Here is a 27,203-nt window from a genome sequence, read left to right as displayed (position 1 = left end):
GGCTAATCCCTTGTTGCCATGGTTATGGAGAGCTTGCAGCTGCCATCCTGGACACGCTTTTTTGTGGAAGCCCACCTAACAGGAGGAGCACAATGGTTTGGATGTGCCTCTCCTAAAGAATAGGTGGGGAAGGCTTTCTCTGGGATCAGATTCAAGTAAATCAAGTATTTATTGAGTGCCTATTCTGTACAAGGCACTACTAGGCTGGTGCCTAAAAGCCATGAGAAAGAATTTATAGAGCTAGGAGGACAGAGGTCCCCAAGCAGATTTGGGGTTGCGTCCACAGGGCCCTCAACCTGGGACTTCCAATGCTCCCAACTCCACCTCTGGTGACTTTTAAAGCCGCTTCGTGCCTTTGAATGCCTTTCCTGTGACTTTGGATCCTCCTTTTCTGTCTCCTGCTTCCTCAAGGCCCCAAGTTAAAGGGTTAAAGCCTCTGGAGCTTGGGGAGAGGGTAATATTGGGGAAGGGAAAGGATCATGCCCTCATGGAGTCTTTTTTTTTTTTTAATTATTATTATTATTTAATAAAAAATTCGATTTTAACATTTGTCCTGGTGAGAAAAGAAAAAGAGGAAGGAAGAAGAGTGAACCACAGGATTTTTCCTTGGCAAACTGGGCACTCCCCACGGGCATCCTATCGTGCCCGTTGGCACACTGTGCCCGCGGCAGAACGCCCGCGTCGGCCAGGCCCTCGGGCGGAGGTCAGTATTCGAGCGCCCAGAGCTCTCCGTGTCGAGTCGGGAAGGCGGGGAGGTTTCCTCCCCGGCTCTTTCCTGCTTCTACCTCCGGACTCCGGCCAGGGCAGGGAGCCGGCCGGCGCGCCGGCCCCGCGATCGCCGCGCTGACTACTGCGCCGCCCCGAACCGGTCCCGGCGGGCGGCCCCGGCCTGGCACGTAACCGCCCCCTGCCCCGGGCCTGCAATCAGCCGTGCCCGCCGCCGAGTTAGCGGACGAACAAAAGCCACTCTGTGGCGGCCAGCCCGGAGCCACAATAGGGCTTTGTGCGGCCCCCGCCCCCGGGCTCCCCCGCTGGGCTGAGGGGGCGCACGGGCGGCGCCCCCGGCGACCGTCACCCCCCCCCCCACTCCCGCTGGCTCGGGAGGCGCTGCGGGCGGGCTCGGACCGCCAGCCCCCTCCTCAGCCGGCCGCCGCGGCCGCCCCGTCCAGGTGCGAACCCTCCTGCGCTCAGGCGGGGCGCGCCGCTTCAAAGGGGCTTTGAAGAGGGCCGCGTTCCAGGGCTCCTCCCGCGGACTGGGGTTGGGGGCCGCGGCGGAAGAGACGCGGGGTGGGGGAGGGGGTCCCGGGCTCCCGCCCCCATCCCGCCGGGCAGGCTCCCCGGGACCCCCCCAGGGCCTGGCCCTCTCGCCTCCCTGTCCCCGCCTGTCCGGTGCCAGCCCCCACCCGCCGCGGCCTCGCGGTCCTTCCCTCCCGGCCCCTCGGCCCCTTTCATCTTCCCTAGACTCCGCTTGGGGTTTTGCTGGTTTCTGGGAGATAAAAACCGCCTCAAATAGCGGCGGCGCGCTGCCAGGACAAACAGGGCCCGGCGGGCCATGTGCGCCTGGTTACCGGCCCTGAGCCGGGGCGCCGGGCCTCGGCGGGCCGATCTCCGGGCACGCAGGCTCCAGCGGCGCCTCCCGCCTCCCAAAGTTGAGGGCCCCTTTAAAAGCCTCGGGCAGGGCCGCTGCCTCGGTTTCCCGCCCAGGTCGTAGGGAAGCCCCCCCCCCCATTTGGAGACCGCCCGCTGAGCGCTCGGAGTTCTTGGGGGCGGTGGGTCACAGTCTCTGTGTTGCCGGGGCCGCCGCGCCCCCTGGTGAAGTTAGTGGGAAGTGCGCTAGGCCTGGAGGTCGGCCTCCCAAGAATCCGCAACTCGTGAAAAACACTGGACAAACCTTAAACACGGGGCAGGCGGGGGTCCGATGTGAATACACGGCGCACTGTTCCTTCTCCCCAGTTCACATTACAGGGTGAGAGGAAGGCCCCTAACCCGTAATTACAACACAACCTGTTGGTGAAACTCAGGCTTCGCCAAAAGGAGGTGGAAGTTGCAAGCCTAGTCCGCAGTGATTTCTTGGGGGATATGTATGGGTTGGATGGTGCCATGATTGAGGTTCAAGCAAAAACTTTGTTGGCGGGTTCTCAGTGCTCCCCACTAACTGTCAGAGTCATTGACTCCCTCTTTTCCTCCAAAGCCTGTCCTGCTTCCCCTTCTCAAGGAGAGCTTTTCCAGCCAGTTTCCCCAACTACCCTCGGCTTTTCTCTACATCCTTTAAGCTTTCTGTAACATTCCAGGTGACGGTGAACTAACCTAGCAAATTAAACTGAGGCTATTTAAAATTTGGTCAAAATAAATAAATAAATAAATAAATAAATAAATAAATAAATAAAATTTGGTCTGTGCAGTATTACGTGGGAGGCGTTTTGGAAATACAGCTTAAAAGCTCCACCGCAGAATCTGCATTTTTAGCAGGATTCTCTGGTGGGTCTATGTTCACTAGCATTTGGAAAGTACTAGAATGGAGGAGACCCGTGGCTTTCTCCTTGTTAAGGGCATTTTCAGAGGAGACTTCTTGTTTTCTGACCCTGGAATAACTCTCTTGGGGGCAACTTTTCATGTAGAAGGAAGGGGCAGACAGAGTCCACGAATGCTAAACTTAGAACGCCCCCTAGTTTCTCCAACTTGACTGGCAACTCTTGGGAGCAGTGACTATGCCTTATACATTTCTGTGTCCCCAGAACATGGTCCTTGGAATTGCTCATTAACCTTTGTTAAATGAATAAACCAGGGGCACCTGGGTGGCTCAGTGGGTCAGGCACACGTCTCTTGATTTCGCTCAGGTCATGATCTTGCTGTTAGATTGGGCTCTGTGCTGAGACAGCGCTGAGCCTGCTCGGAATTCTCTCTCCTTCTCTCTCTGCCCTTCCTCTGGTCGCTCTCGCTCTCTCTCAAAAGAAATAAACATTGAAAAAAAATCAATAAACCAAAGCCAAGGTCACCAAGTTCATGGCAGTTATGGCTAATCAAGTGTTTAGTACTTTATGAATTATTAAACGGCTTCATTTCCATTATTTTGTATGGGAAACAACCATGTGAAATAATGAAGACAGTGCAAAAGTGAGGAAGCTGAGGCTCAAAGAATTCAAAGACTTTTCCAAAGTCACACAGCTGCAAGAAGAGCTCCAATTCTGCGTTCTAGCTCCATCCTTTGGAATTAGAATAAAACCAATCTCACTTTTATTCTTTTTAAAAAAGATTTTATTTATTTACTTATTAAATTAAAAAATGTTTATTTATTTGAGAGAGAGAGAGAGAGAGAGAGAGAGAGAGGCAGAGTATGAGCGAGGGAGGGGCAGAGGGAGACACAGAAATCCAAAGCAGGCTCCAGGCTCTGAGTTGTCAGCACAGAGCCGTAGGTGGGTCTCCAACTCACCAACCGTGAGATCATGACCTGAGCTGAAGTGGGACATTTAACCCACTGGGCCACCCAGGCGTCCCAAGATTTTATTTTTTAAGTAAACTCTACACCCGACTTGGGGCCCGAGCTCGCTACCCCAAGGTCGAGTCGCATGCTCCACCAAATGAGCCAGCCAGGCGCCCCTATCTCAATTTTTAGGATGCCTGGTTTTGATATTTTTAGGTCCAATCTCTCTGTGCCTCACTTTCCTCTTGGTGACAGAACAGTACCCACCTCATGGGGTTGTTGTAAAGATTACACAAGCACCTCACTATGTAATACGTGCTCAGGAAAGGTCACGGTTTTCTAATTGTTCTCACTCCGCCCTCCACGCCTAACCCTGGGGACCGGAGGTTTCGGACCTCTCCCTCTCCCTCTCAAGGTCTCCCCTGACTTTACTCCTCTCAGAGGCTTTTCCCTCAGCTTTCTGGCCAGCTGCCCCAGACAGTCCGCATTTTCCTCTGGATGATCCACAGTCCTGGGAGAGTTTAATTAGATACTTCCCTGAACGTGGCTTATTTTGGGCTTTTCGAGCGCTGAGAGGGGGAGTGGGAAACTGTGTCGTGGAGTCTGGAACTGGGAAAAACAGCAGTCTCGCATAAAACAAACTAACAAACACGCACACACAAAACCCGCTCCGACCGTTAACTAGGGGTTGGCCCCGCGACACACCCGCGCCGCTCTCCCTCCCGCCGCCAGGCGGCGCGCCAGGAAGCTCTGGAAGTCGGCCCCGGACTGCGCACGCGTTCGTGTTCTGCCTTACTCTTCCCCTCACTTCCGCTGAATTTTGCATCGCTGTTTGTCCCAGACGGCGACCCGTACGGGTCCGAATCTAGCCCGGGAACTAAGAGTTAGAGGAGCGGGATCCGCGAGTTTACCGATTCCGGACGGCCTCGCGACCGGCAAGATGTGCTCCCTGGGATTGTTCCCTCCGCCGCCGCCTAGGGGTCAAGTCACCCTCTACGAGCACAATAACGAGTTGGTGACAGGCAATAGCTATGAGAGTCCGCCTCCTGACTTCCGGGGCCAGGTGGCCGGGGCGAGGAGGGAAGGGACCTACAGACATGGGGGCGGGGCACGGGGCACGGGGAACCGGAGGCAGCGTAGCGGGGACTGGGTAGCTGTCCTCAGTCCGGCGAACTGGAAACCGCCTGGCCCAGGTTTGAGAATAGAAGGGCTGGAATGTATTTTAGGGCTGGGATTGGAGAGTGAGGGATGTCGAGGAGCTGTGGGGGCAGGCCTAGAGAGGATGGAGAGAATGAGAGAGAACTTAGGGGATGTGAGGGTGCAGGAGAACTACCGAAAAGTTCGGTAGTTGTCTACGCTGCGGAGGCACAACCTGGAGCGTTTTTTTTACCCACAGCGTTCCTAGGGAGGAAAAGGGAGAGAAACTGACACTGAGCATTTGCTACTTACGAAAGAGGCTCTGAGTCAGATGTGCTTCACAGATATTATAAGATTTAATAATCACAGCAATCCTATGAAATACTCTAGTTTTCCAGATAAGGGAGCTAAGCTCAGTTTCCTTTTCCCACCAGGGTTACATGTATGGGAATGGGAAACAGGTGTTTGGAGCCTCTTACTCTTAGCCCAGCCATGGTTTGGAGATTGACCGGGAGTTCAGCAAAGATCCGGGGGAGAGACTGACTCATTATTACACCACTTATTTCTGGCCTATAGTGGATCAATCTTCCTGTTCTGAACCTGACTAAGGATCCCCTAAAGACCCCTGGGAGGCTGGACCATGGCACAAGAACTGCCTTCATCCACCACCGGGAGCAGGTGTGGAAGAGATGCATCAACATATGGTGAGAGGTGGCATAGGGTCTCCTGGGCGGTGGTCTGCAGATCCTGAAGAAGATGGGGTCACCGTCCCTCTGCCTTGGGCTGCCAAGCTCTCTCTAGGTTAGGGCTGGATATCATCCATCATAACAAATTAGCTGCCCTTACTGAGAAACCTAAGTCAGCAGTAGTTCATTTCATCTCCAGTGACTTGCCTTGCTTTCTGATTTGATTAAGTGAGTCTGCTCCCTGCCCCCTCTTCACATCATTACCACTTTCTGAGCTTTTGTCTGAAGCTTAGGTATAGGTATTATGTTGCAGTGAATAAATAATCTCCTATTTAGGTCATTCATTTGGTGCATCTCCCTGTCTGGATTCAGTTCCTGGCTGTATCACTTTTTAGGTGTGTGATGTTGGGCAAGTTACTTAATCACTTGGTCCCTCTCTTTCCTCATCTGTAAAGTGGAACCTATCTTACAATGTTGTAGTGACAATGAAATGAATTAATGGATGTAAAGCACTTAGAGAACAGTGCCTGGCCCACACACATTAATCCCTTCAAGGGTTAGTTATTATCACTGTCATGTGTAGGATAAATTCCTACAAATCCAGTAGGTGGGTTCAAAGGGAGTGTTCCTTTGTGCTCTCACGAGCAGCTGCTGCTTCTCCCCGCCTTTTTCTGTGCCCCCTCTTCCTGATGTCCCTTAAATATTGGTGTCCTGGGCTGGACCTAAAATTGATACTTCATACCGGGTGTTGCCTTGTCTGCCAAACCCCCTCAGTTGGCTCTAACACAGGCTTCAGACACTCGACATGTTCAAAGCCGATCTCTTCATTTCCTTTTCCAAACCTGCTTCTACCTTGTGTTTCTTGTCTCAGGGAATGACCTTACTGCTCATTCAGGAGCAAGTGGGTCGAATGTAGGCTCTGGGGCAGACAGACAGGTTGAATCCTGATGCTACTGCTTCCTACCTAGGTCACTGTGACCATATTAATTTTTCAGGCTTCTGTTCTCTCATCTAAAAATGCAGATGTTAACAGTACCGATTTTGTAGGGTTGTGATGGTGGCTGAATTAGATAATGCGTGTGAAGCATCTCGCCCAGCCCCCGGCATACTGTAAGCAGTATTAGCTGCTATAAGTATTACATAGGTGTTTCCTTTGCTATTACTCTTACTAATGTCTATAAGCCTTCACATTCTGTTCATTTTACTTCTTCAGCCTCTCAAATCTGTCTGCTTTTCTCCAACCTTATTGGTTCAGAGCACTTTGGCCTTTTTTCCAGATTTGTGAAATAGCCTCTTACCCCATCTCCTTCTCTCCGTTTTTGTCCCCTTCTAATTTGTAGCCGGACTGATCTTTCTTTCTTTTTTTTTTTTTTTATGTTTATTTTTGAGAGAGAGACAGAGAGAGAAAGACAGAGAATGAGTGGGGGAGGGGCAGAGGGAGAGAGGGAGACACAGAATCTGAAGCAGGCTCCGGCTCCGAGCTGTCAGCACAGAGCCCGACACGGGGCTCCAACCCATAAGCTGTGAGATCATGACCTGAGCCAGCGTCGGATGCTCAACCGACTGAACCACTCAGGTGCCCCAGATTGATCTTTCTAAAATGCCAATGTGATCAGTTGATTCCTCTGTTTAAAATCCTTCCATCGTGGGGAGCCTGGCTGGCTTGGTTGGTAGAGCATGACTCTTGATCTCAGGGTTGTGAGTTCGAGCCTATGTTGTGTGTGGAGATTACTTTAAAAAAAAAATCTTTTCTTGGTTTTCCATTTGCTGGCTTAGGGCAAGTCTTGATCCCTCGATCTGCTTACAAGGCCCTGAAAGACCTCTGAGCCTTAGTTGTCTTGTTGGTAAAATGAGCAGAATGCCATTTAGATGAATGTGATAATTAAATGAAAGGATTATATATAAAGTGCCTAGCACATACTTGGCACTCATTAAGATGTGAGTGCATGTTTTTTTTTTTTTTAAAGATTTTATTAAATTTTTTTTAGGGGCGCCTCGGTGGCTCATCTGGTTGAGCGTCCAACTTCGGCTCAGGTCATGATCTCATGTCTCATGAGTTCAAGCCCCACGTCGGGCTCTGTGCTGGCAGCTCAGAGCCTGGAGTCTGCTTTGGATTCTGTGTCCCTCTCTTGCTGTCCCCCTTCCTTGCTTATGCTCTGTCTCTCTCTCTCTCTCTCTCTCTTTCTCTCTCAAGAAGAATAAATAAAACATTAAAAAAGTTAAAAAAAATTTTTTTTAATGTTTATTTATTTTTAACAGAGAGAAAGGGAGAGAGTGCAAATGCACAAGTGGGGGAGGGGCAGAGAGAGAGGGAGACAGGTTCCAAAGCTGCCCCCACACGGACAGCAGAGAGCCTGATGTGAGGCTTGAAGCCATGAACCACTAGGTCATGACCTGAGCTGAAGTCAGATGCTTAACCAGCTGAGCCACCCAGGCCCTCTTAAGATTTCATTTTTAAGTAATTTCTACACACGATGCGGGTCCCGAACTTACAGCCGAGAGATCAAGAGTCACACACTCCACTCACTGAGCCAGCCAGGTGCCCCTGAATGCTCTTATTTTTAATGCATGTTTATTGAATGAATATAACTTGTGGAGGGAGATTGAAGGCATCAGAATAATCTGACTCACAGCTTTCTCTCACCAGGCGTGATATGGGCCTTTTTGGGGTGCTGAATGAAATTGCGAACTCGGAGGAAGAGGGTAAGTGTTTTCCCCTCCAGCCTTCTCTAGTTCTATGGTTGGCATCTCCCCTCCATATTTTTCTTAACTTCTCCCAGCCCATTTCCCTTTAGCCCTGTTTTTCCTGCCGCATTGCTGTGCCCATGCCATCTTTTCTCCCCTCTGCCTACCTCACATCCCCCAGAGTGGGTACCCCAAGCATTTGCTGGGCGGAAGGACCTGGGGGATGCTCGTCCTTGCTCATCCTTCATCTTAGGGTACGCATTGAGAGCCCTGTGAATGGTTTAACCAGAGCTGCTTCCTCAACCTCACAGTGTTTGAGTGGGTGAAGACGGCGTCCAGCTGGGCCCTGGCACTCTGTCGATGGGCCTCCTCCCTCCACGGGTCCCTGTTCCCCCACCTGTCCGTAAGTTTGGCTCCCCCCCAACCCCAACCACTCCAGCCATTGCTCCCTCCCTCCTGCCCCCTTCCATTTCCCATCCCTTAAGGTCAGGGTGGGGTGGGAGTCTGCAGAGGGTGGGAGCAGTGCAGCTCCCATTGAGGGGATAAAATCCCTGTGTCCCAGCACCCCCTCTATCCGCTTTGTTCTTACAGCTCAAGAGTGAAGATCTGATTGCCGAATTTGCCCAAGTCACAAACTGGTGAGTGTACGAACTCCAGGGCTTTTGCGGGAAGGAAGTCCTGAACCTTGGAACTTCTCTGAGGGAGAGGGTAGTCAAAGCAGAGACCCCTCCCACTGCTTTCCTGACTGTTACCCACATTCTCCTTCCTCCTCCTTCCCGACAAAAGAAATGAAAAGGGAAAAACAATACTGCCCTCCCGGGAAAGGGAATCTGAGCCTCTGGGCTGGGGGACGGGAAGGTGCAGGTTCCCCTTCCTCATGCTCACTCCTGCGCCAGGTCCAGCTGCTGCCTGCGAGTCTTTGCGTGGCACCCCCACACCAACAAGTTTGCGGTGGCCCTGCTAGATGACTCAGTCCGCGTGTATAATGCCAGCAGGTATGTGGCGGGCCCCGACTCTGCAGTCTCCATGTCCATGAGTCATCTCCCTATCCCCGCTAGCCTTGGTTCCAGGGGTCCTGTAGTTCCTGGGCCTGGTCCACAGGACCCCTTCCAGAATCGTGTCAGGGAGGCTCTACAGCTAGACACGTCCTATTTCCGGGTCTAATCTTTATCCTAGCCTTCTGTCTCACAAAACCCCTGGGCTCTGTGTGATCAGCTTTCTTCTCTTGGCTTTCCCTCCTCAGCTGAACTCCGGTCCCCTGAGCTATAGTGTCCCTGCTCTGACTCAGCTCCTTAATCTTCCCCACAGCACTATAGTCCCCTCCCTGAAGCACCGGCTGCAGCGAAATGTGGCGGCTCTGGCCTGGAAGCCCCTCAGTGCCTCTGTCTTGGCTGTGGCCTGCCAGACCTGCATTCTCATCTGGACCCTGGACCCCACCTCTTTGTCTACCCGGTGAGTCCCAACAGCCTCTGTCTTACCTTGGCCTGAGGGTTGCGGCCAGGCCAGTGGTGGTGGGTGTTGAGGTCTGGAAGAAGTTCTTTGTCTTCACAGTGCTTCGCCGGGCTGTGGGAGAAGCAGACCTAAGGTCAGCGTCAAGGTGCTGAGAATGCCATAATCTAGAGAAAGGGACGGAACTAGGAACTTCAGGAATTGTGGGGAGTGTGTATCCATGGATCGTGGAGTGGAAAGACTTCTTTTTCAGAGGACTGTCTGATGTAGGGTTTAAAGGAAGTGGGGGAGGGAATTAATGTAGACAGAAGTTGAAATCAAGGAAATTTGAAGAAGAGTACCCACGAGAACTAAGTAAATATAAAACCAGAAACTGATTCTTTGAATTATGAATAAAGAAAGAAAACTTTTTGGCCAGCCTTATCAGGGTAAAAGAAAACATCAAAGTATAGTATTTTCAAAGTGGGAAAGAAGAGGTAACAGCAGACATGGAAGAAAATAAAAGAACTGTTAGAGAATATCATATACAAGTTTAGACCAACCAATGAAAACCTAAAGGAAATATTTGATTCTCTAGCAAAATTTAACCAAAGTGGATTGTGTAAGAAATTAAAACAGATGAGTTCTACCACTAAAAAAAAAAAATGCCAGGCTACGGGGCTCCTGGGTGGCTCAGTCCGTTGAGTGTCTGACTTTGGCTTAGGTCATGATCTCATGGTTAGTGGGTTTGAGCACCGCGTTGGGCTCTGTGCTGACAGCCTGGAGCCTGCTTCAGATCTGTGTCTCCCTCTCTCTGCCCCTTCCCTCGCTCATGCTCTGTCTCTCTCTCTCTCTCTGTCAAAAAGAAATCAACGTTAAAAAAAAATGCCAGGCAATTTTGCCAATGAGATGGCATTATGAGAGTTCTATGATAATTTGGATGTTGTTTGTTTATTTTTAAAGTAGGCTCCATGCCCAACATAGGGCTTGAACTTTGAGATTGGGCGTGACCGTGAGATTGAGTCTCATGCTCTACTGACCAAGCCAGCCAGGCACCTTTCCATATTTTTTGAATTAGATCAGATCATCGAAAAATTTGGAAAGCCTCCTGATTTCTTTCCCTTTTAATAAACTTTATTTTGGTATAATTTTAGATGTTTAGAAAAGTTGCAGATAGTACAGAGTCATGGTACACCTGTCACCCAGTTTCCCCCATTGTTAACATCTTACGTTACCATGTTACCTTTGTCAAAACTAAGAAACTGATGTTTGTACATGACTAGCTAAGCTCTGACTTTCTTCAGATTTTACCAGTTTTTCCATTGATGTCCTCTTTCTATCCCAGAATTCATCCTGATTTATTTTTATGAAGCTAAATCCTAAAATTTAAACCTGACAATAAGTAGTATAAGAAAGATATTTGAGCATAGATTCAAAAATCCTAAATAGGGCTGCCTGGGTGGCTCAGTCAGCTGTGTCTGACTTTGGCTCAGGTCATAATCTCACAGTTCGTGAGGTCGAGCCCCACTTTGCTGAAAGCTCAGAGCCTGGCGTCTGCTTCAGATTCTGTGTCTCCCTCTCTCTCTCTGCCCCTCCCCTGCTCACACTCTCTTTTTCTCAAAAATGAATAAACATTTAAGAAAAATATTAAAAATCCTAAAGGAAATATTAGCAAATAGAGTCCAAAAGCATATTTATTTATGTATTTTTTAAGTTTATTAATTTATTTTGAGAGAGTGTGTGCACATGAGTGGGAGAGGGGTGGGGGGGGGGAGAGGCCCCAGCAGACTCCACCCTGCCAGAGCAGAGCCTGATGTGGGGCTCGAACTCACCAACCGCAAGATGATGACCTGAGCCAAGACCAAGAGTCAAGTGCTTAACCAACTGAGCCACCCAGGTGCCCCCAAAAGCATATTAAAAAAAATCTTAACCATGTAGAATTTTTCAGAAATTAAAGACTATTCATCGTTAGGAAATCTATTAATATGATTTATTGCACTAGCAAGTTAAAGGAGAAAAATATTTATGTCCATAAATGCTCTTCTTAAAAAGCAGACATTCCAGGTGAAAACAGAAAGTAAAATAGGAATACAAAGAGATGACCTAACATAAAAATTTACTTAGGAGGGAAAAAAAAAAGTATTTACTCAGAATCAGTAGCTCTCGTGTTAGACAGTGAAATAGGAAATATTAAAGGTATTTTCTCCAGTAATGTCAAGATAAAGACAGTTACCATTATCACTGTTATTTTTCTTTTCTTTTTTATTTTTTTAAAGGTTTTATTTTTTGGAGGTGCCTGGGTGGCTCAGTTGGTTAAGTGTGTGACGCTTGATTTCGGCTCAGGTCATGATCTTGCAGTTCGTGGATTCAAGCCCTGTGTTGGGCTCTTCACTGACAGCACTGAACCTGCTTGGGATTCTCTCTCTCTCTCTCTCTCTCTCTCTCTCTCTCTCTCTCTCTCTCTCAAAATAAAGAAACATTAAAAAAAAAAAAAAACAAACATTAAAAAAGATTTAATTCTTTGAAGTAATCTCTGCACCCAAACTGGGACTCAAACTCACAACCTGAAGATCAAGAATCGCACATTCTATGAACTGAGCCAGCCAGGCGCCCCTCATTGTCACCATTGTTAATCAACATTGTTTTTGGAGATTCTAGTGCGTGCATTAAAACAAAAAAAAATGTGATGTCTTGAAAACGAAGGGAAAATTATTATTCTTTGAAGGTAGGATTTCATACCTAGATAAGAGACTCAACTAAAAAAACTGTTTGATCTAATACACCTAAATGTAGTAAGGTGACTGGATCCAAGAAACCAAAAACTTAATAGTTTTCTTTTATACCTATAAAAATTATTGAGAAATTGAAGGAGAAAAAATATTCTATTTACAGTATATACACTTACTGAATCGCTAAGAATAAATTATTAAATGTATTTAATCTACCAGACATCTGAAGAAAGTTGTGGAAGAAACTTGAACTAGAGCTGACTAAATGGGGAGACATACTATATGCCCAGACAGGAAAGTGTAATCACAAAAATACCAAATTAAGTGGACTTGCAACCAGAATTCTTCTGGCTTTTGTTTTTCTGAACTGGGCAAAATGATATTCAGAATTTTTATTAAAGAATAAATCTGGAAGAATCGCCAAGAAAAGTTTGCAAAGAAAGAATATTGAGGGGAGACTTGCCCTACCCAGTATTAAAATATTTTATGAAGTTACAGTAATGGAAAGTTACCACTGTCTGGATAAACAAACCAGATCAGTATAACTGAATAACGGAACAGATCTAAGAATATATGAAAATTGAATATATGATAAATTTGGCTTATTATAGTAAAGAAGTTTAGTGTGTGTGTGTGTGTGTGTGTGTGTGTGTATGTTTTAGTAGTTTAGTAGTGTTGGGATAACTGGCTATATCCTTTTGGGAAATCATAAAGGTAGTCTTTGCTTTATACTTTATCTACAAGTAAATTCCAAGCAGACTAAAAAACTAAACATAGAAATAAGGGACTAGAAGAAAATACAGAATATTTCTTATTCAGAATGATATTATTAAAATTAAAATGTTTGGTAATATCTAGTACTAGCAAGACCAGGAAAGTGGATACTTTTTTTTTCTCGTGAGAAGACTATATTGTACAAACTTTTCACGAAATAATTTGTTGGTGTATTTATATTTATTTAGTTAGTTAATTTTTGAGAGAGAGTGAGCAGGGGAGGGGAGAGAGAATCCCAGGCAGGCTCCACACTCTCAGCAAGGAGCCTGATTTCACAAACTGTGAGATCATGACCTGAGCTGAAACCCAGAGTTGGACACTTAATTGACTAAGCCACCTAGGCGCCCCTATTTTTTAAAAAGTGCCAGCCTTTTTTACCCCCAAATTCTGAACTCATAGTAACGTGAGTATATAAGGATATCGATACAGAGAATTTTTTTGCCGCATTGTTTGTAATAAAACATCACGGGGGTGCCTGGGTGGCTCAGTTGATTAAACGTCCGACTTCGGCTCTGGTCATGATCTCACGGTTCGTGAGATTGAGCCCTGTGTCAGTCTCTGTGCTGACGGCATGGAGCTTGGGATTTTCTCTCTCCCTCTCTCTGCCCCTCCCCTGGTCACGTGTGTGCTCTCTTTCTCTCAAAATAAATAAAGAAACTTAAAAAAAACCTACATCGTAAACAATTGTGAAATCTCCATTGGTGGAGGCATGAGTGAATGAATTACAGTTTATCTGTTCAGGGGAACAGAGACAGTGGAGCCACTGAAAAGAATGAGATGGATCTCTGTGAACGGACCTGAAAAGATAACTGACTTATTGTAAAGTTCAAGAATAAGTTGTGTTCTATGATGTAGGATCTCACTGGCACTAGAGGTAGTTACAGTTTGGTGGAAAAGGAAGAGGATGGCATTGATTCAGGTCACAGCCTGCACCCGCCAGGCCAAGTATGTGGTTCTGGATGTACAGAGCTGACGAAGTCACAGCCTCATGGTGGAGGATGACCTCACATGCAGCACCTTTGTGACAAGCAGAAAATAATGCGGGAGCACAGACAGGAAGACTAATTCTGACAAGGAAAGACAGAAAGACAGGGTTTGCAGCATGGGATGAGTTCTGGGGAGCAGCAGCAGATATTTCTGGAAGAGAACTTGGAACCCTGAAGTAGAGTCATAGATGATCCCAGGCCCCAGGCCGGGCGATGCGGCGGGGAGAGGGCTCTGGTCTGGGGCTGAGCACGGCCTCTCCCCTGCTCAGCACCATCCAGCTTTGCTGGTCAGTTCTTGTCTCCTGGAGGCCCACGATACAAGCTTCCTCTCTTTCATGCACTTTCATCCATGGACCTCATGGTGACGACTCTGCCCTTCCTTCCTTCCCTTCCTTCCCTTCCTTCCCTCCCTTCCCTCCCTTCCCTCCCTTCCTCCCTTCCTTCCTCTTTCACTTCCCTGACCCTTATTCATGTCTTCTAACTTGGATTTGAGGGGCCATTGGGTTTGGAAGTTTTAGTGGAAGGCAAGGAAGTAGAGTCGGGGGCGTTCCTTTTGTCGCCTTCTGACTTGATACCGTTTCCCCTCGGCAGACCCTCTTCTGGCTGTGCACAAGTGCTCTCTCACCCTGGGCACACACCTGTCACCAGCTTGGCCTGGGCACCCAGTGGGGGACGACTGCTCTCAGCTTCACCTGTGGATGCTGCTATCCTAGTGAGTGGTCCCCACCCATCCTTTGGCCATTTGAGCCCCCTCAGACGTGAGGCAAGAGCATTCTTCTCTGGTGGTGGAAAATATCCTGGGGGCTCCACTGACAGCGTGGAGCCTGCTTGGGATTCTCTCTCCTTTTCTCTCTGCACCCTCCCCTGCTTGCTCTCTGTCTCAAAATAAATAAAGTTCTGCTTGCTATCCCTGTACGTATAAACCTATTCTCCTGTTTTAACAGCCCCTCTCTTGCTTCCTCCCCTTTCTGTGTCTTTCTACCTAGAAGAAGGGCAGCCCCCGTGACAGGTTGGGGATGCTGGAGTTCCCTCTCACTCCTGCCCCTTCTGCCTAGGTATGGGATGTCTCAACGGAGACCTGTGTTCCCCTTCCCTGGTTTCGTGGCGGTGGGGTTACCAATCTGTTCTGGTCTCCGGATGGCAGCAAAGTTCTGGCTACCACTCCTTCAGCTGTCTTTCGGTGAGTGGAAGGAGAGCAGGGGAAGGGGTAAGGACAGGAATGACCCAGAAAAAGGCACTTGGCTCCTGGAACTTCCAGCAGGAAGTTCTGTGACCATTCTCTGACCTGGCCCTGAGACCGGCAGAGGGAGGGAAGTACAAGTTTTGGAACCTAGAGGTCCTAAGCTGTGACCTGACTCTTTCTGGTGCAGAGTCTGGGAGGCCCAGATGTGGACGTGCGAGAGGTGGCCTACTCTGTCAGGGCGGTGTCAGGTAAGAGGCGACTGTGATTCAGAGAGCCAGGGAGCAGGTGGGCCCCAGATTGTCCCAGCTTGTCTCCCTTTGTCCCCCTACAGACCAGTGTTCCTCTACCTTTTGTTCCTTGACCCCAGACTGGCTGCTGGAGCCCAGATGGAAACCGACTGCTGTTCACTGTATTGGGGGAACCACTCATTTACTCCTTGTCATTCCCAGAACGTTGCGGTGAGTCAGGGGAAATGGCTCTGGATGCAGAGTATCTGGGGCAGTCAGAGGAAGGCAAGAACCCCCTGGAATATGCTACTCTGAAGGATAAAGGGAAGTAAAACTTGGGAGACTTGAGAGGTGTTGATGCTTACAATAGGTGGGAGGCAGGGGACCAGTGAGAGGCCCTTTCCTGTACTCCAGAGCCTCTGCCCTTCTTGCAGGGGAGGGAAAGGGGCGCGTTGGAGGTGCAAAGTCAGCCACCATTGTGGCGGATCTGTCTGAGACAACAGTACAGACACCAGATGGAGAGGAAAGGTGAGCTGACTGGTGAGGGAGGGGCAGTCAAAAGGTGGAGGGGCCATGCTGAGCCCTCCCAACCTACTGTTCTGACCCATAGACTTGGGGGAGAGGCTCACTCCATGGTCTGGGACCCCAGTGGGGAACGTCTGGCTGTGCTCATGAAAGGTAAGAGTTGGGGAGGAAGGACTTTGTTCGGCTACAGCCATCTTCCATTAATGGAGGGTGTCCATGTCCTGGCTGCAGGTCTCTGCCCTGTCCCGGGATTCTGCCTATAGGGGGCCTTCCTGTCACATCCATTTCTTACAGGAAATCCACGCGTCCAGGATGGTAAACCAGTCATCCTCCTTTTTCGCACTCGAAACAGCCCTGTGTTTGAGCTGCTTCCTTGGTAAGTGCCAGGTAGGCCCATCAGGTCTGGACTCCCCACCAGCTTTCCCACACCGAACCCACATCCTACTCCACTGCCCGGCTCCAGATGCCTGCTCACCTTCTCCCCCTAGTGGCGTTATCCAGGGGGAGCCAGGGGCCCAGGCACAGCTCATCGCTTTCCATCCTTCCTTCAACAAAGGGGCTCTGCTCAGTGTGGTGAGTAGGCCAGGCTACTGGGCTCTTCGGGAGCGGGGTGGAAGAACCCGGGCTTTGGCTGCTCTGTGGCCTTCTTTGGGCCTAGGCTCTGAAAGACTTTTTTTGTCCCTCTCTGCAGTGCTGGTCCACAGGCCGAATTGCCCACATCCCTCTGTACTTTGTCAATGCCCAGTTTCCACGTTTCAGCCCAGTGTTTGGCCGAACCCAGGAGCCCCCAGCTGGGGGCGGAGGCTCTATTCATGATCTGCCCCTCTTTACTGAGACATCCCCAATCTCTGCTCCATGGGATCCTCTCCCTGGGCCACCTACTGCCCAGCCCCACTCCCCTCACTCCCACTTCTAATAATAATAATAATAAATTACCTTCTTTGTTTTCCACTCAGTTATGAGACTTTTTTCCAGAGAGTTGCGCTGGGGTTTAGTGAAGAAAAGAAGGTGTGGACTTCGGGTTAAGATGGCTGTGTCACTTTTCATGAAATGGGTCAGATTATTTAACTTTAGGAACTGGGTGGTTTTCAAATGCTTTGGAAAGCAAAGCTGAGAAAGTACCTACCATGGACTTTGGCATATAATAAACATTTCACTTTTCCCAAATTTCAGCAGGTTCCCAAAAGGGTGCAGGGCAATAATGGGGCAAGGACTTGATCAATATGAGACAGATGGCATTTTATTAGAGTAGGGGATTTGTGGGACTCATCGGCACTGGGCGCTGGGCCAGGGTGGCACGGGCCATGCTCAAGGCACCCTCTCGGGTGTGGTGCCCACCAATGAAGCCGCTGGTGTGGACAAAGACGCAGCCAGGAATCCCACTGACCTGGTCCAGGGCCTCATCCCGAAGTCCCCGCCATGGCTCTGGCAGGGGCAGCCTACAAGTGAGCAGAAAGAGGAAGTTGGTGGGAGCAAATGGAGGCCTTGAGGAAGAGAGAGAGGGAGCACAGAAGAGGCCAAGGTTAGTGGCTCCCTCTGATAAAGGGCTGAAACAGACCTGAAGGTCTGCAGGGCGGTCCTCTAAGGGCCTTACCGGCTCTGGAATGAGTGGGGCTCCTTGGGCACACACTGTACCCGCCACTGTCCAGCCTGGTCAGTGTAGATAACAAAGGCGATGGTCACCGGAGGGGACAGCCCAGATTCCAGGTGGTAGAGGTGCTCCTTCCAGGGGCATCCACCTTTGGCCAGTTCTACTATCTCCCCACTTGGGTCCACCTGAAAGGGAGGCATGGTTGGAAGGTTCAGGATGAAAGTGGGAGCCCCTGCCGACCGGCAGCCTACCAGCAGTCACCAATTCGTGAACCACAGTGCCTCCTCCCAGGCCTGTACCTGGAATCGCTGGGCCAGGGCCTCTTCCACCAAGGCCCGGGCTGGCAGCCAGCTGTGCTGGTAGAAGCCCACTCTCTGCAGAAACTCCTCTCGAACTAGATCCATTGCACGCTTGAAACCGGCCTGGGAATCGTGGGAATCAGAACCATGGTGCCGGCCCCAACTTTTGACTTTGCTAAGACTGGAAGAGGCAACCACTCTCATTTCCTCCCCCGAAGCACTTACGTGCCTCACAGTCCCTTCCCCTGGGGCTCTCCTTACCTCGGTGTCTTGGTTGGGCTGGTTCCAGGTAGGATTAAGCCGAGCAACCCGGGCGCTCAGTGTGGTGGTCAGCACATATCTAGGCTCTCCCTCCTCCCACTGGGAGATCCCATTGTCCACTGCATCCACCTCCTCCACGAAGTTCTCATACATCTAAGGCAGCAGCGGGAGAAATGCTCTTGAGGGTACCTACCACTTGCATACAGTGGTCTAGGTTTCAAAGTATGTGCACACACACTCTTTCATTGAATCTTCACGACAGTCCTGTGAAGCCTCTCGGCATTCATTGGACGAGGAAAGGGGGAACTGGGGAGGTCAAGCTAACAGTGCTGGGGCTGGAATTCTGATCACCCGACTTCTAATCCAGCACTCCCTCCGCTACTGTGCGGAGCCTGAGTCAAGGCCAGTGTGTGTGGGGTGGGGGCTGCTAACTTCAGAACAAGTTCCATGAGGGGCTCTGTGGAAGTGGATGGATCTCTGGCTGAGAGTAGGTGCGTCTCCAGGGAGGTCATCAGTGACCTGGTGAATGAGGTACAGAGGGGTCTGGCCAAACACAAGTCAGGTAGAGAGACGGCTGGAGGAGACACAAGCTGGGATGTGGTCCCAGGGAAGCCCAGAATGTGCCATGTGCTGTACCTCTTGAGCCTGCAGAAATGGCAGGGCAGGGCCTCAAGAGCCTGGGGGGTAGAAATGATATGCGATATCAATGCTTAAAGCAAAACTGCCCGACACACAGGCCTACAATATCAATATGTCTGCGGTTTGCAGAAAAGTGCTGTTCTTGGAGAGAGCCGATAAACTCCTCTGTGCCCAGCACCTCTTGGTCTGGACCCCAACATGATGCTCAGTTAAAACTTGGTACAACCTCCTTTAATTGCTTAGAAACTCCTCAGCAAAAGGGAAAGCAGACTCCAGCAGTCTAAAAACCTTAGTATTCCAAAAGCTCCAGTTCAACCATTTATATTTCTTCACTCCTTTGGATCATACTCCTCCTGTGTCACAGGGGCAGATGACAGGCAAGCGGAGACAGAAATGAACTCAATGGCCTCTGCAACGACCAGAGCTAAATCTGAAGTTTGACTTATGTTTTTAAATGTATTTATTTCGAGAGAGGGAGTGCACATGCACGAGTAGGGGACGGGCAGAGGGGAAGAGAATCCCAGGCAGGCTCCAAGCTCAGCACAGAACTCGACTCAGCGTTGAATCTCACGAACCATGAGATCATGACCTGAGCCAAAATCAAGAGTATGCCGCCCACCCGACTAAGCCACCCAGGCACTCCTGAAGTTTGACTTGTGAGCTTCATAGGAGTGGGGTCAAGTAGGTGTCCTCAGAATCCCTGTTTGATGTAACACGTGTGCCAGGGTGAGTGGCCCCATCCCCTCCCCGCAGCAGGAACGTGTTGAGCTGCTTGCAGGGGTTGCTGATGGAACCTGCACAAGTTCTCGTAATCAAAACCCTTCCCAGCTGAGCTTCCCAATCCGTGCGTCCGAGATCTGCCCCCGACCCCCCTTCAGGGCAGCCAGAACCTCTAAGCCTTAATGCTTCCAAACGTAAGCAGCCACCTCTATTACCAAGTTGTTAATGCATGTCAGGTCAAGAAAAGGACCAGGAAATGCTGCTTTACAGTTTTCAAAGCCCTTCTCCAAACACCACCTCATCCACTTCTCACAACCGCCCCATGACAGAGATGAGAGAGACTGACCGTCTCCTTGTGAGAAGATGAGCTTGAGGGAGAGGGTGCTGGGCTAGCTCTGGGCCAGGAATCCTGACCTGAGGCCCAGTCCTGCGTGAGGCCCACTCCCAGCCGGTGGAGATGCATATATGGGTCATCTCTGTCCTCGGGTCCCCACCTTGTCATAGATGGTGCCCACCATGCTGTCCTCTTCGTTAGTGCCCAGCAACTGGGCCAGCAGCTTGTGCCCGAAGTGCAGATAGATGAGTCCCGCACTGCTCAGCTTGGTCTGCCACGGCTTCCCAGGAGACAGGGAGCTCATGGTCTCTGTGAAAGATCTGAGGAGCACAGGGAGGTGGGGCTGAGGCAGAGCTGCCCCAGGAAACCCACAGTGTGTGTGTGCATGTGCACACACGAGTGGGTGAGGACACTGGAGAATAGTCAGGAGTTGGGAGGAGGAAGCCCAGCTGTGAAGGCTTCGGCTTTTCCTTGGGGTTCTACATGGACGTCAGCTTGGAGTCCCCATTCATACACGCATTCAACAATGGATTATTGAATGCTTATTACATGCCAGGCTTTGTGTTTTAGACGTTAGGGATTACAAAAAAAAAAAAAAAAAAAAAAAGACCTAAGACAACGTCCCTGCCTTCAAGTTCATCTATTAAAGGTAGACAAGCGGGGCGCCTGGGTGGCTCAGTCGGTTAAGTGGCCGACTTCAGCTCAGGTCATGATCTCGCAGACCGTGAGTTTGAGCCCCGCGTCGGGCTCTGTGCTGACAGCTCAGAGCCTGGAGCCTATTTCAGATTCTGTGTCTCCCTCTTTCTGACCCTCCCTCGTTCATGCTCTATCTCAAAAATAAATAAACGTTAAAAATAATTAAAAAAAAAAAAAAAGGTAGACAAGCACACAAACGACCAAGTGAATGCTCCAGCTAGGTTATAAACAACGATAAGGAGGGAAGGGGGAGGGAGTGTGTTCAGGCCAAAAGATGAATCAGTAGGTGTCGCCAGCCAGACAAAGAGTGAAGGAGAAAAGGCGTTCCAGGCAGATGGAACAACATGTACGATGGCTGAGAGATCTTTTCATGGAACTGCAAGAAAGGCAAGCTTGGGATGCGAGGAGTGCCAAAAAATAAAGCTGGAAGGGTCAGCAGGGGCCAAATTAGGGCAGGCCCTGTCCGCTGTATTTTGGAGCTTGGACTTGATGTATACGTAGTGGGGAGCCACTGAAACACTTTAGTGGATAAGTGCCTGTTAGAGCACTGTGCTGGCTGGCATACAAAAAAAAAAAAAAAAAATATATGCAAGATTACCTGCAGCGGTGTAGGTGAGTGAGGAAGGCAGAAATTTGAATTCTCAGTGGCACAGAGAATAGGGAAAAGGTAGGGCAGTTCTCAGGGAAACAGAAACCAACCACAGCTGTAATTTCTAACTACCAGTCCATCATAATCCCCTAGGGAGCTCATTTTTTGTTTTAGTGTTATTATTAGTAAGTACAAAAATATTTATAAAATGTCCATAGGTATAAAGACTAACATAGTAACTCCCTCAGGTAAAAGTTCAAAAAGAAGCAAAACTAAATTGTTGATGGAAAACAGACATGTGCTGAACTACACGGGAGATCAAGGGCAAGATGGACACAAAATTAAGGATACTGCTTACTTCTGGGGACACAGGGGGATGGGACAGGGAAGAAGTACTTGGCACAGATGCAAAGGTAATGGTAATGTTCTAGTTCTTAGATTGGGAGATTGGTTCTTAGGTGTTCATTACAGGTTTTATATTCCGAAAACGTACATTCTTTCATGTATCAAATGCTGCATAATTTTAAAAAAAGTATATAAAATCATGAGAAAAAAGGAAATTAGTCAATACTGTAAAATGTCCCAAAGAGGTCAACTGAAGTGAGACCTTCAGCCAGCAACCTGAGTTTGGTGGTGAGGTCACCGGTGCCCTTTCCATGAGCACTGCCAGTGGAGAGATTGGGAGAGGACCAGCTAAATGAATGAATGGAATGAACTGGAAGGGAGGTGGAGCCAGGGTCCGCTCTTCTTTTGAAGACAGGCTTTGAAGGGAGGGGAGGAGATGAGGCTATAAATAGAGGGTTCCCACACCACATCATTTATGAACGTAATATGCACACTTGGGAAGGAAGCGAGGGAGAGAAATACTTAAAGAGAATTAAAATAATGGGGCGCCTGGGTGGCTCAGTCGGTTAAGCGTCCGACTTCGGCTCAGGTCACGATTTCACGGTCCGCAAGTTCGAGCCCCGCGCCGGGCTCTGGGCTGATGGCTCGGAGCCTGGAGCCTGCTTCCGATTCTGTGTCTCCCTCTCTCTCTCTCTCTGCCCCTCCCCCGTTCATGCTCTCTCTCTCTCTCTCTCTGTCTCAAAAATAAACGTTAAAAAAAAATTAAAAAAAAGAGAATTAAAATACAACATCCTCATAATCTCTCGGAGATCACCACTTTCAACAGTGTGGTGTATATGAAGGAGGGTTTTGTTTTTCGGTTACTCCTTTGATTTCCAGGCGGGAGAGGGGAGGGGTGGGCAAAAAGCAGCAGAAGGGCTGGGGTTCTGGAGAATGGCGGTGTGAGCCCCCAGAGTTAAAAGTAATAACATCTGGAAAGGGGCGAAGAGAAGGGAATGAGTTTCCTGAACAGGACGGAGGGAGCTGAGGATGCCTGGGAGTGGGAATCTGAGGGTGTGCCCGCAGAGGCTCAATTTCCTTGGAAAAGTGGGAGAGCTTTTCCCGGGGGAGCTGGAGGAGGCAGGGCCTTGAGGAGAGGGGAAAAGGGCTGGAACGGTCCTGCGGACGATGTGCTGGCCTCGGAAAAGAAAGACTTCCCAGTGGAAGAGTATAAACGAAGCGGAAGACCACACACGTCTGAGCGGCCACCAACCACCGCCACCGCGTGGGCCCAGCTGTCTGAAGAGGCACGGACACGTGAAAGGACGACACTGGGCTGGGGTGCTGACGGGGGCGAGGACGGCGCCAGTGGGAGGAAAGCCTGGCTGAGCGGAGGAAGGCGGCCGGTCGCGAGGGGCCAGAGGCCGGCCCGGGAGCCAGGGGAGGCCCGAAGCAGGATGGACGGGTGCAGAGCGGGCGGAGGGCTGGCGGGCTGCCGTCCCGCGGGACTAGGGGGTTGGCTTTCAAGGATGAGGCGGTCCCCTTCGCTGACGCGGGCCAGACCACCGCGGCGGACGGCTGCCTCGGAGCGGAGGAGAGCCGAAGTCAAAGGAGTTCAAGAAATGGTATCTGGGAGCTCACCTCTGGTGATGGTCATATCGGTGTCTCTGCGGGTCGTACTCGCCACCCACGTCTACCACGATGTCACAGGCGGCCAGTTTTTCGGGGTCCCGGGTCCGCACGATCTCTGCGTCCTGCAGGGAACACAGGAGGTGAGGGGGCGGCCGGGGTCGCGAGGGAGGAGGGGCGCACGGGCGCGGCCCGCCCCGGAGGCACGTTCGGCCGACCGTACCCGGTACTCGGGCAGGAGGCGCAGCAAGGCGCACGCCAGGGCCTCATCGCAGTGGAAAGTGCCGTTGTGCGTCCCGATCCGGGGCGGTGCCATGCGGCTGCCGCGGGGTCGCTTGGACGGCGGGACGGACTCCAGGCTGAGCGTCCAGGGCCCGGCCCGGGAGGGTGGCGGCCGCAGCAGCAGCAGAGGCAGAAGACCACGCAGGGAGCGGTGACCCATGCAGCCTCCCCCCGTGGGGAAGCGGGCCGCCGACCCGGAAGAGGAAGAGCCCGCTCAGTTCCATTTCCGCTGGACGGTTCCCATGGCAACCGTCCGCAAAGACCAGGTCCGCTCGGTACTTCTCCCCAACTCCCCGAGAGGCTCAGGGTGGAGCCTCCGAGATAAGCACCGCCCCATCCCTAGAGAGCAGGCTCTAGGGAGGGGCACAGCGTCTCGACCACCGCCCTCCGGTCTCACCACCAGTCCTTTGCTTAATGCAAGAAAAGACCAACATTCTGCCCAGCTGGCACATTTATTAGCATGAATAAGACCCTTCCCTTCCTTGACCCCAGGAAGCCACGCCCACAAAGTCCCAGGCTCCTTGAAGCAGGGTCCCTCTGTCCCATTTCTGATACAAGCTCTCAGGCCTTGGCAGTAGCCTGAGTTGCCCCCAGGGCTGTGAGCTGCTGAATCTTCTGGCTCATCATCTCCATGACAGCTGTGGAAAAAAAGAAGCGTTCAGACCCTGGTCTGGAGCTAGAGGGGAGAACCCAGAGTTCAGGAAGTGAGAAAAAAATTAAGGACAGGTGGACAACCAAGTACAGTTAATAAAACTTTTAACACAGTGATTCACTGGGGGACACACACAAATTTAGAGTCTACAATGTGTCTAAATATAACCACTGGGACATAAAAATGAACAAAATACAGTCCTAAATGATTCAAACATAACCAGAAAATTATACTGTGGACGAGAGTTTTGCCTTTAGAACAGTGCTTCTCAATTCTGTGTAACGGAATTACCTGGGGAGCTTTTAAACAAACACTGACCCCCAGAACTCCCCCACCCTCAGGTTGATTTAATTGGTTTGGATCGGACTCGGGCTTCCTTTTTAAACTTCCTGGGTGATTCTAATGTGTAACCAGCGTTGCAACGGCTAGTCCTTAGTTAGGGCTGTATTTCTTTCCTGTGTGTTCATTTACACATATCATTTCCCCCATTCCATCCCATTAGATAGGAACTCTTCAAGAACAAAGATATAATTTCCTTCTTCTAAAATTCTCAAGCACCCAACCCAGGAATCCACAAATAGTGAATCTTTAATGCACAGAATCTAGACAATAACACATCTAGACATCAAACAGAAAGACATGGCTTTAGTCTAGCAAAGGGGATGCCCCCAGTTCACACTGGAATCCACGTTCTTTATCATGGAGGTAGAAAGAGTGAAGAGGTGCTCCAGGCCAACCTTACCCTGTTTCATGGCATGTTTCTCCTGCAGAGCTGGCTGGATTTTCTCCATTTGCTTGGTGAGGAAGTCTATCTTCCTCTTGAAAAAGTCCTTGGCATCCTCAGCTGTCTGCAAGGCCAGAGGTAAATGAAGGGCTAAGAGGGGACCCCATGCTGCACTCTAGCTCATCCCCTAAACTTCCTTTCCCTGATCAGAGAGGCATCCACGTGGTTACTTCCACTCACCTTTTCTACATAGTAGCCTGTTCCCACATCGATGAGGACATGTTCCACATCATGTAGCTTCCCCGGGACATACATCTGAGAAGTAAGGATTAAGGGAAAACTAGCCCAACAGGAGTCATGATTCCCTGTCAGCTAACCTGCTTGGCCTTTTCTAAAAAGCTACAAGGCACAAGGACTGAAGGATCTGGAGGCCTTAGAACTATACCTATACACTCCAGATGGGGAGGGACAGAGAACTCGGTGCCTTATGGAGAAAGGACATATGCTGGGCCTCTGGCCCTCCCATTCTCCAAGCAGTTCTTATAATTCTTCCCACTAGCCCCTCCAGAAGGACTACATACAGTGTTTTCCTACTGCTGTGGAGTAGTAAAAGTGAAAAGCCAGCCTCAGGGCACCTGGGTGGTTCAGTCAGTTAAAGGTCCAACTTCCACTCAGGTTTTGATCTCACCGTTCATGGGTTCGAGCCCCTGCGTCAGACTCTGTGCTGACAGCTCAAACCTGGAGCCTGCTTTGGATTCTGTTTCCTTCTCTCTCTCTACCCCTCCCCTGCTCAGACTCTCTCTCACTCTCAAAAATAAAAAAAATAAAACATTAAAAAAAAAAATAGCCAGACCACTTTCCCTCAACAGCCCCAATCACAAAATCACTAGCTAATTCCCGACGGACTTAATGCTAAGTGGCCAATCCCTATGACACTACTTCTGTTGTTTTCTTTTCAGCCTGTCAGTTCTCAGCTTCCAGGTGCCCTACTGTCACAACTCACTCATTCAAGTAAAACAATCCAGATTTCTTAGTAACAACAGTTTGGAAATAGCCACTATTAAACCAAAATTGAGGATTCACACACAGAGCCGACCACCTTGTTTCTATATCCTATCCTTCTATCGTTTATGTCTTCTAAGTTATTAGTCAAAGTGTAAACACACCTGTTTTGTCTTCATATTAGAGGATATTCTCAAACAGCAAAGGGAAATAATCACACCTCAATTCTACATATGACTTTGGCTCACAAAGCATTAGCTGGATATTGGCCCCAGGCTAGGAGAGGTATAAACTGTGTATAATAAGAGTGTTCTCAGAATCATGGGGACACTCTGCAGTAATCAAAACTAATCCCACCTTTTTTTTTTTTCCTCGAGAGAGACAGGTGAGAGAGAAAAAGAGACAGCAGGGTAGCAGTTTCTGTCGAAAGGATACAGAACTCGTCAGTGGGACGAGTAATTCTTTCCCTGTGAAAGCAATTAAGACAAACAAGCAGGGAAGGTTAAGACGTTAAAGGGAGTTCCAATACGGCACAGCACAGAGATAGTAAGAAACAGGGACAACAGGAGCAGAGGAATGTCCTGTACATTTCAATTCTAGGCAGGCAACATGCAAAGGGCTCACGTAGCGGCATACAATACGTAGTGGATTGCTTTCTCTTCTCAGGTAAGGACAACTGGATTAGAAGGCGGGGCGAGAGTAGCCGGCTCACCACATCCCCCATGTCGCCTTCACGCGCCTACCCCATACCCTCGTTGTTCTTGTTCAGCACGTTCAGACAGTCCTTGGCTTCCACATACTTGGTCTGTACCACCTTGAGCTGGGCAATGGACGTGGACAAGAACTCCACTTCCTAGGGAGGACGGGAGACAGGGTCAGTCTGGGAGCTGGAGAAAGAGGGGAAGCACTGCCGGAGAGGGGGCTCATCCTGGGATGGTGTGGGGGTTTCGCAGGGGAAGGCAAGCATTCCAAAGGGGGGAGGAATGGGGGCGAGGGAGTACGCGTGGGCAAAAGGGATGTGAGGCGGGAAAGGGGTGTCAGCCGCCCGTCCTCACCTGGTCCAGCTGGTTCTTGAGCATCTCTAGCTGTGGCAGGTTCAGCTCGGTGATGTTAACTGACTGCGCCATGTTGGGAAGGAGGACTAACGAAGCGGAAGCCGCCTCGGCGAGCAACGCTCTAGCCGCCCTCTGCGCATCTCGATGGATGCGCCTGGAGGCCTCGCTGCGCCGAACATCTCTATGATCCTCCATCCCGGAAGAGAAAGAAGGGCTGGAGTCTTTAACTTGAATTGTAGAGCGGCTCGTGATTTTCACAAAACCTCGCCCGCCTGGCATAGCAAAGTTGTAGCAAACAGGCTTCCTACGCTCAAGGAACTTATAAAAATCTTAAAAATATCCAGTTCATAACAATATTGCAAAGCAATGTATGCTACTCCACGTGGGTCGTATAAACATAGTGAATGACAGGCAAGCAAGAAACCTGGGAAGTTCGCGGGTCAATAGCATCGCAAACGCGGTGCTTTGGGATCACCAAGAGTCTGGTGATGGAGAGAATAAGGAGACACGTTATCAACCAATAAGTACAGTACAAGGTTTATTTTTAAAAAAATTTTTTTTTTCCAACGTTTGTTTATTTTTGGGACAGAGAGAGACAGAGCATGAACGGGGGAGGGGCAGAGAG

At 49.9% G+C, this 27,203-nt stretch overlaps 3 protein-coding genes across 5 annotated transcripts; 1 reads left to right on the top strand and 2 right to left on the bottom strand.

The window, feature by feature from the left end:
* The first annotated feature begins 4,257 nt into the window (after nucleotides 1-4,257).
* AAAS (aladin WD repeat nucleoporin) lies at nucleotides 4,258-16,732 on the top strand. 3 transcript variants are annotated; one of them, XM_047065621.1, is made up of 16 exons: nucleotides 4,258-4,484; nucleotides 5,135-5,262; nucleotides 7,892-7,947; nucleotides 8,241-8,332; nucleotides 8,521-8,567; nucleotides 8,826-8,924; nucleotides 9,238-9,381; nucleotides 14,438-14,558; nucleotides 14,902-15,026; nucleotides 15,217-15,277; nucleotides 15,397-15,487; nucleotides 15,691-15,784; nucleotides 15,867-15,934; nucleotides 16,076-16,157; nucleotides 16,270-16,354; nucleotides 16,473-16,732. In XM_047065621.1, the coding sequence occupies exons 1-16, from the start codon at nucleotides 4,362-4,364 to the stop codon at nucleotides 16,695-16,697; spliced, it is 1,641 nt and encodes a 546-aa protein (XP_046921577.1). In that variant the 5' UTR covers nucleotides 4,258-4,361; the 3' UTR covers nucleotides 16,698-16,732. The 3 variants fall into 3 exon arrangements, with proteins under 3 accessions (XP_046921577.1, XP_046921578.1, XP_046921579.1); XM_047065622.1 differs by having other exon boundaries at nucleotides 4,263-4,432; XM_047065623.1 differs by lacking the exon at nucleotides 4,258-4,484 and adding an exon at nucleotides 4,547-4,614.
* A 267-nt stretch (nucleotides 16,733-16,999) lies between these two features.
* MYG1 (MYG1 exonuclease) lies at nucleotides 17,000-23,345 on the bottom strand. The gene is made up of 7 exons (XM_047065624.1): nucleotides 23,087-23,345; nucleotides 22,876-22,988; nucleotides 19,786-19,945; nucleotides 17,933-18,085; nucleotides 17,672-17,794; nucleotides 17,376-17,557; nucleotides 17,000-17,220 (listed from the first exon to the last, which is right to left on the bottom strand). The coding sequence occupies exons 1-7, from the start codon at nucleotides 23,303-23,305 to the stop codon at nucleotides 17,025-17,027; spliced, it is 1,146 nt and encodes a 381-aa protein (XP_046921580.1). The 5' UTR covers nucleotides 23,306-23,345; the 3' UTR covers nucleotides 17,000-17,024.
* Nucleotides 23,346-23,578: 233 nt separating this feature from the next.
* On the bottom strand, nucleotides 23,579-26,679 carry PFDN5 (prefoldin subunit 5). The gene is made up of 6 exons (XM_047065626.1): nucleotides 26,579-26,679; nucleotides 26,274-26,376; nucleotides 25,959-25,990; nucleotides 24,762-24,836; nucleotides 24,540-24,645; nucleotides 23,579-23,783 (listed from the first exon to the last, which is right to left on the bottom strand). The coding sequence occupies exons 1-6, from the start codon at nucleotides 26,648-26,650 to the stop codon at nucleotides 23,707-23,709; spliced, it is 465 nt and encodes a 154-aa protein (XP_046921582.1). The 5' UTR covers nucleotides 26,651-26,679; the 3' UTR covers nucleotides 23,579-23,706.
* Nucleotides 26,680-27,203: the final 524 nt, after the last annotated feature.

The sequence above is a fragment of the Lynx rufus genome, unplaced genomic scaffold (assembly GCF_022079265.1).
Source record: "Lynx rufus isolate CCGP_SWC_20201006 ecotype Redwood Valley unplaced genomic scaffold, mLynRuf1.p SCAF_7, whole genome shotgun sequence".
NCBI lineage: Eukaryota > Metazoa > Chordata > Mammalia > Carnivora > Felidae > Lynx > Lynx rufus.
The sequence above is the reverse complement of the archived record's forward strand: the minus strand, read 5'-3'. Positions and strand labels throughout refer to the sequence as shown.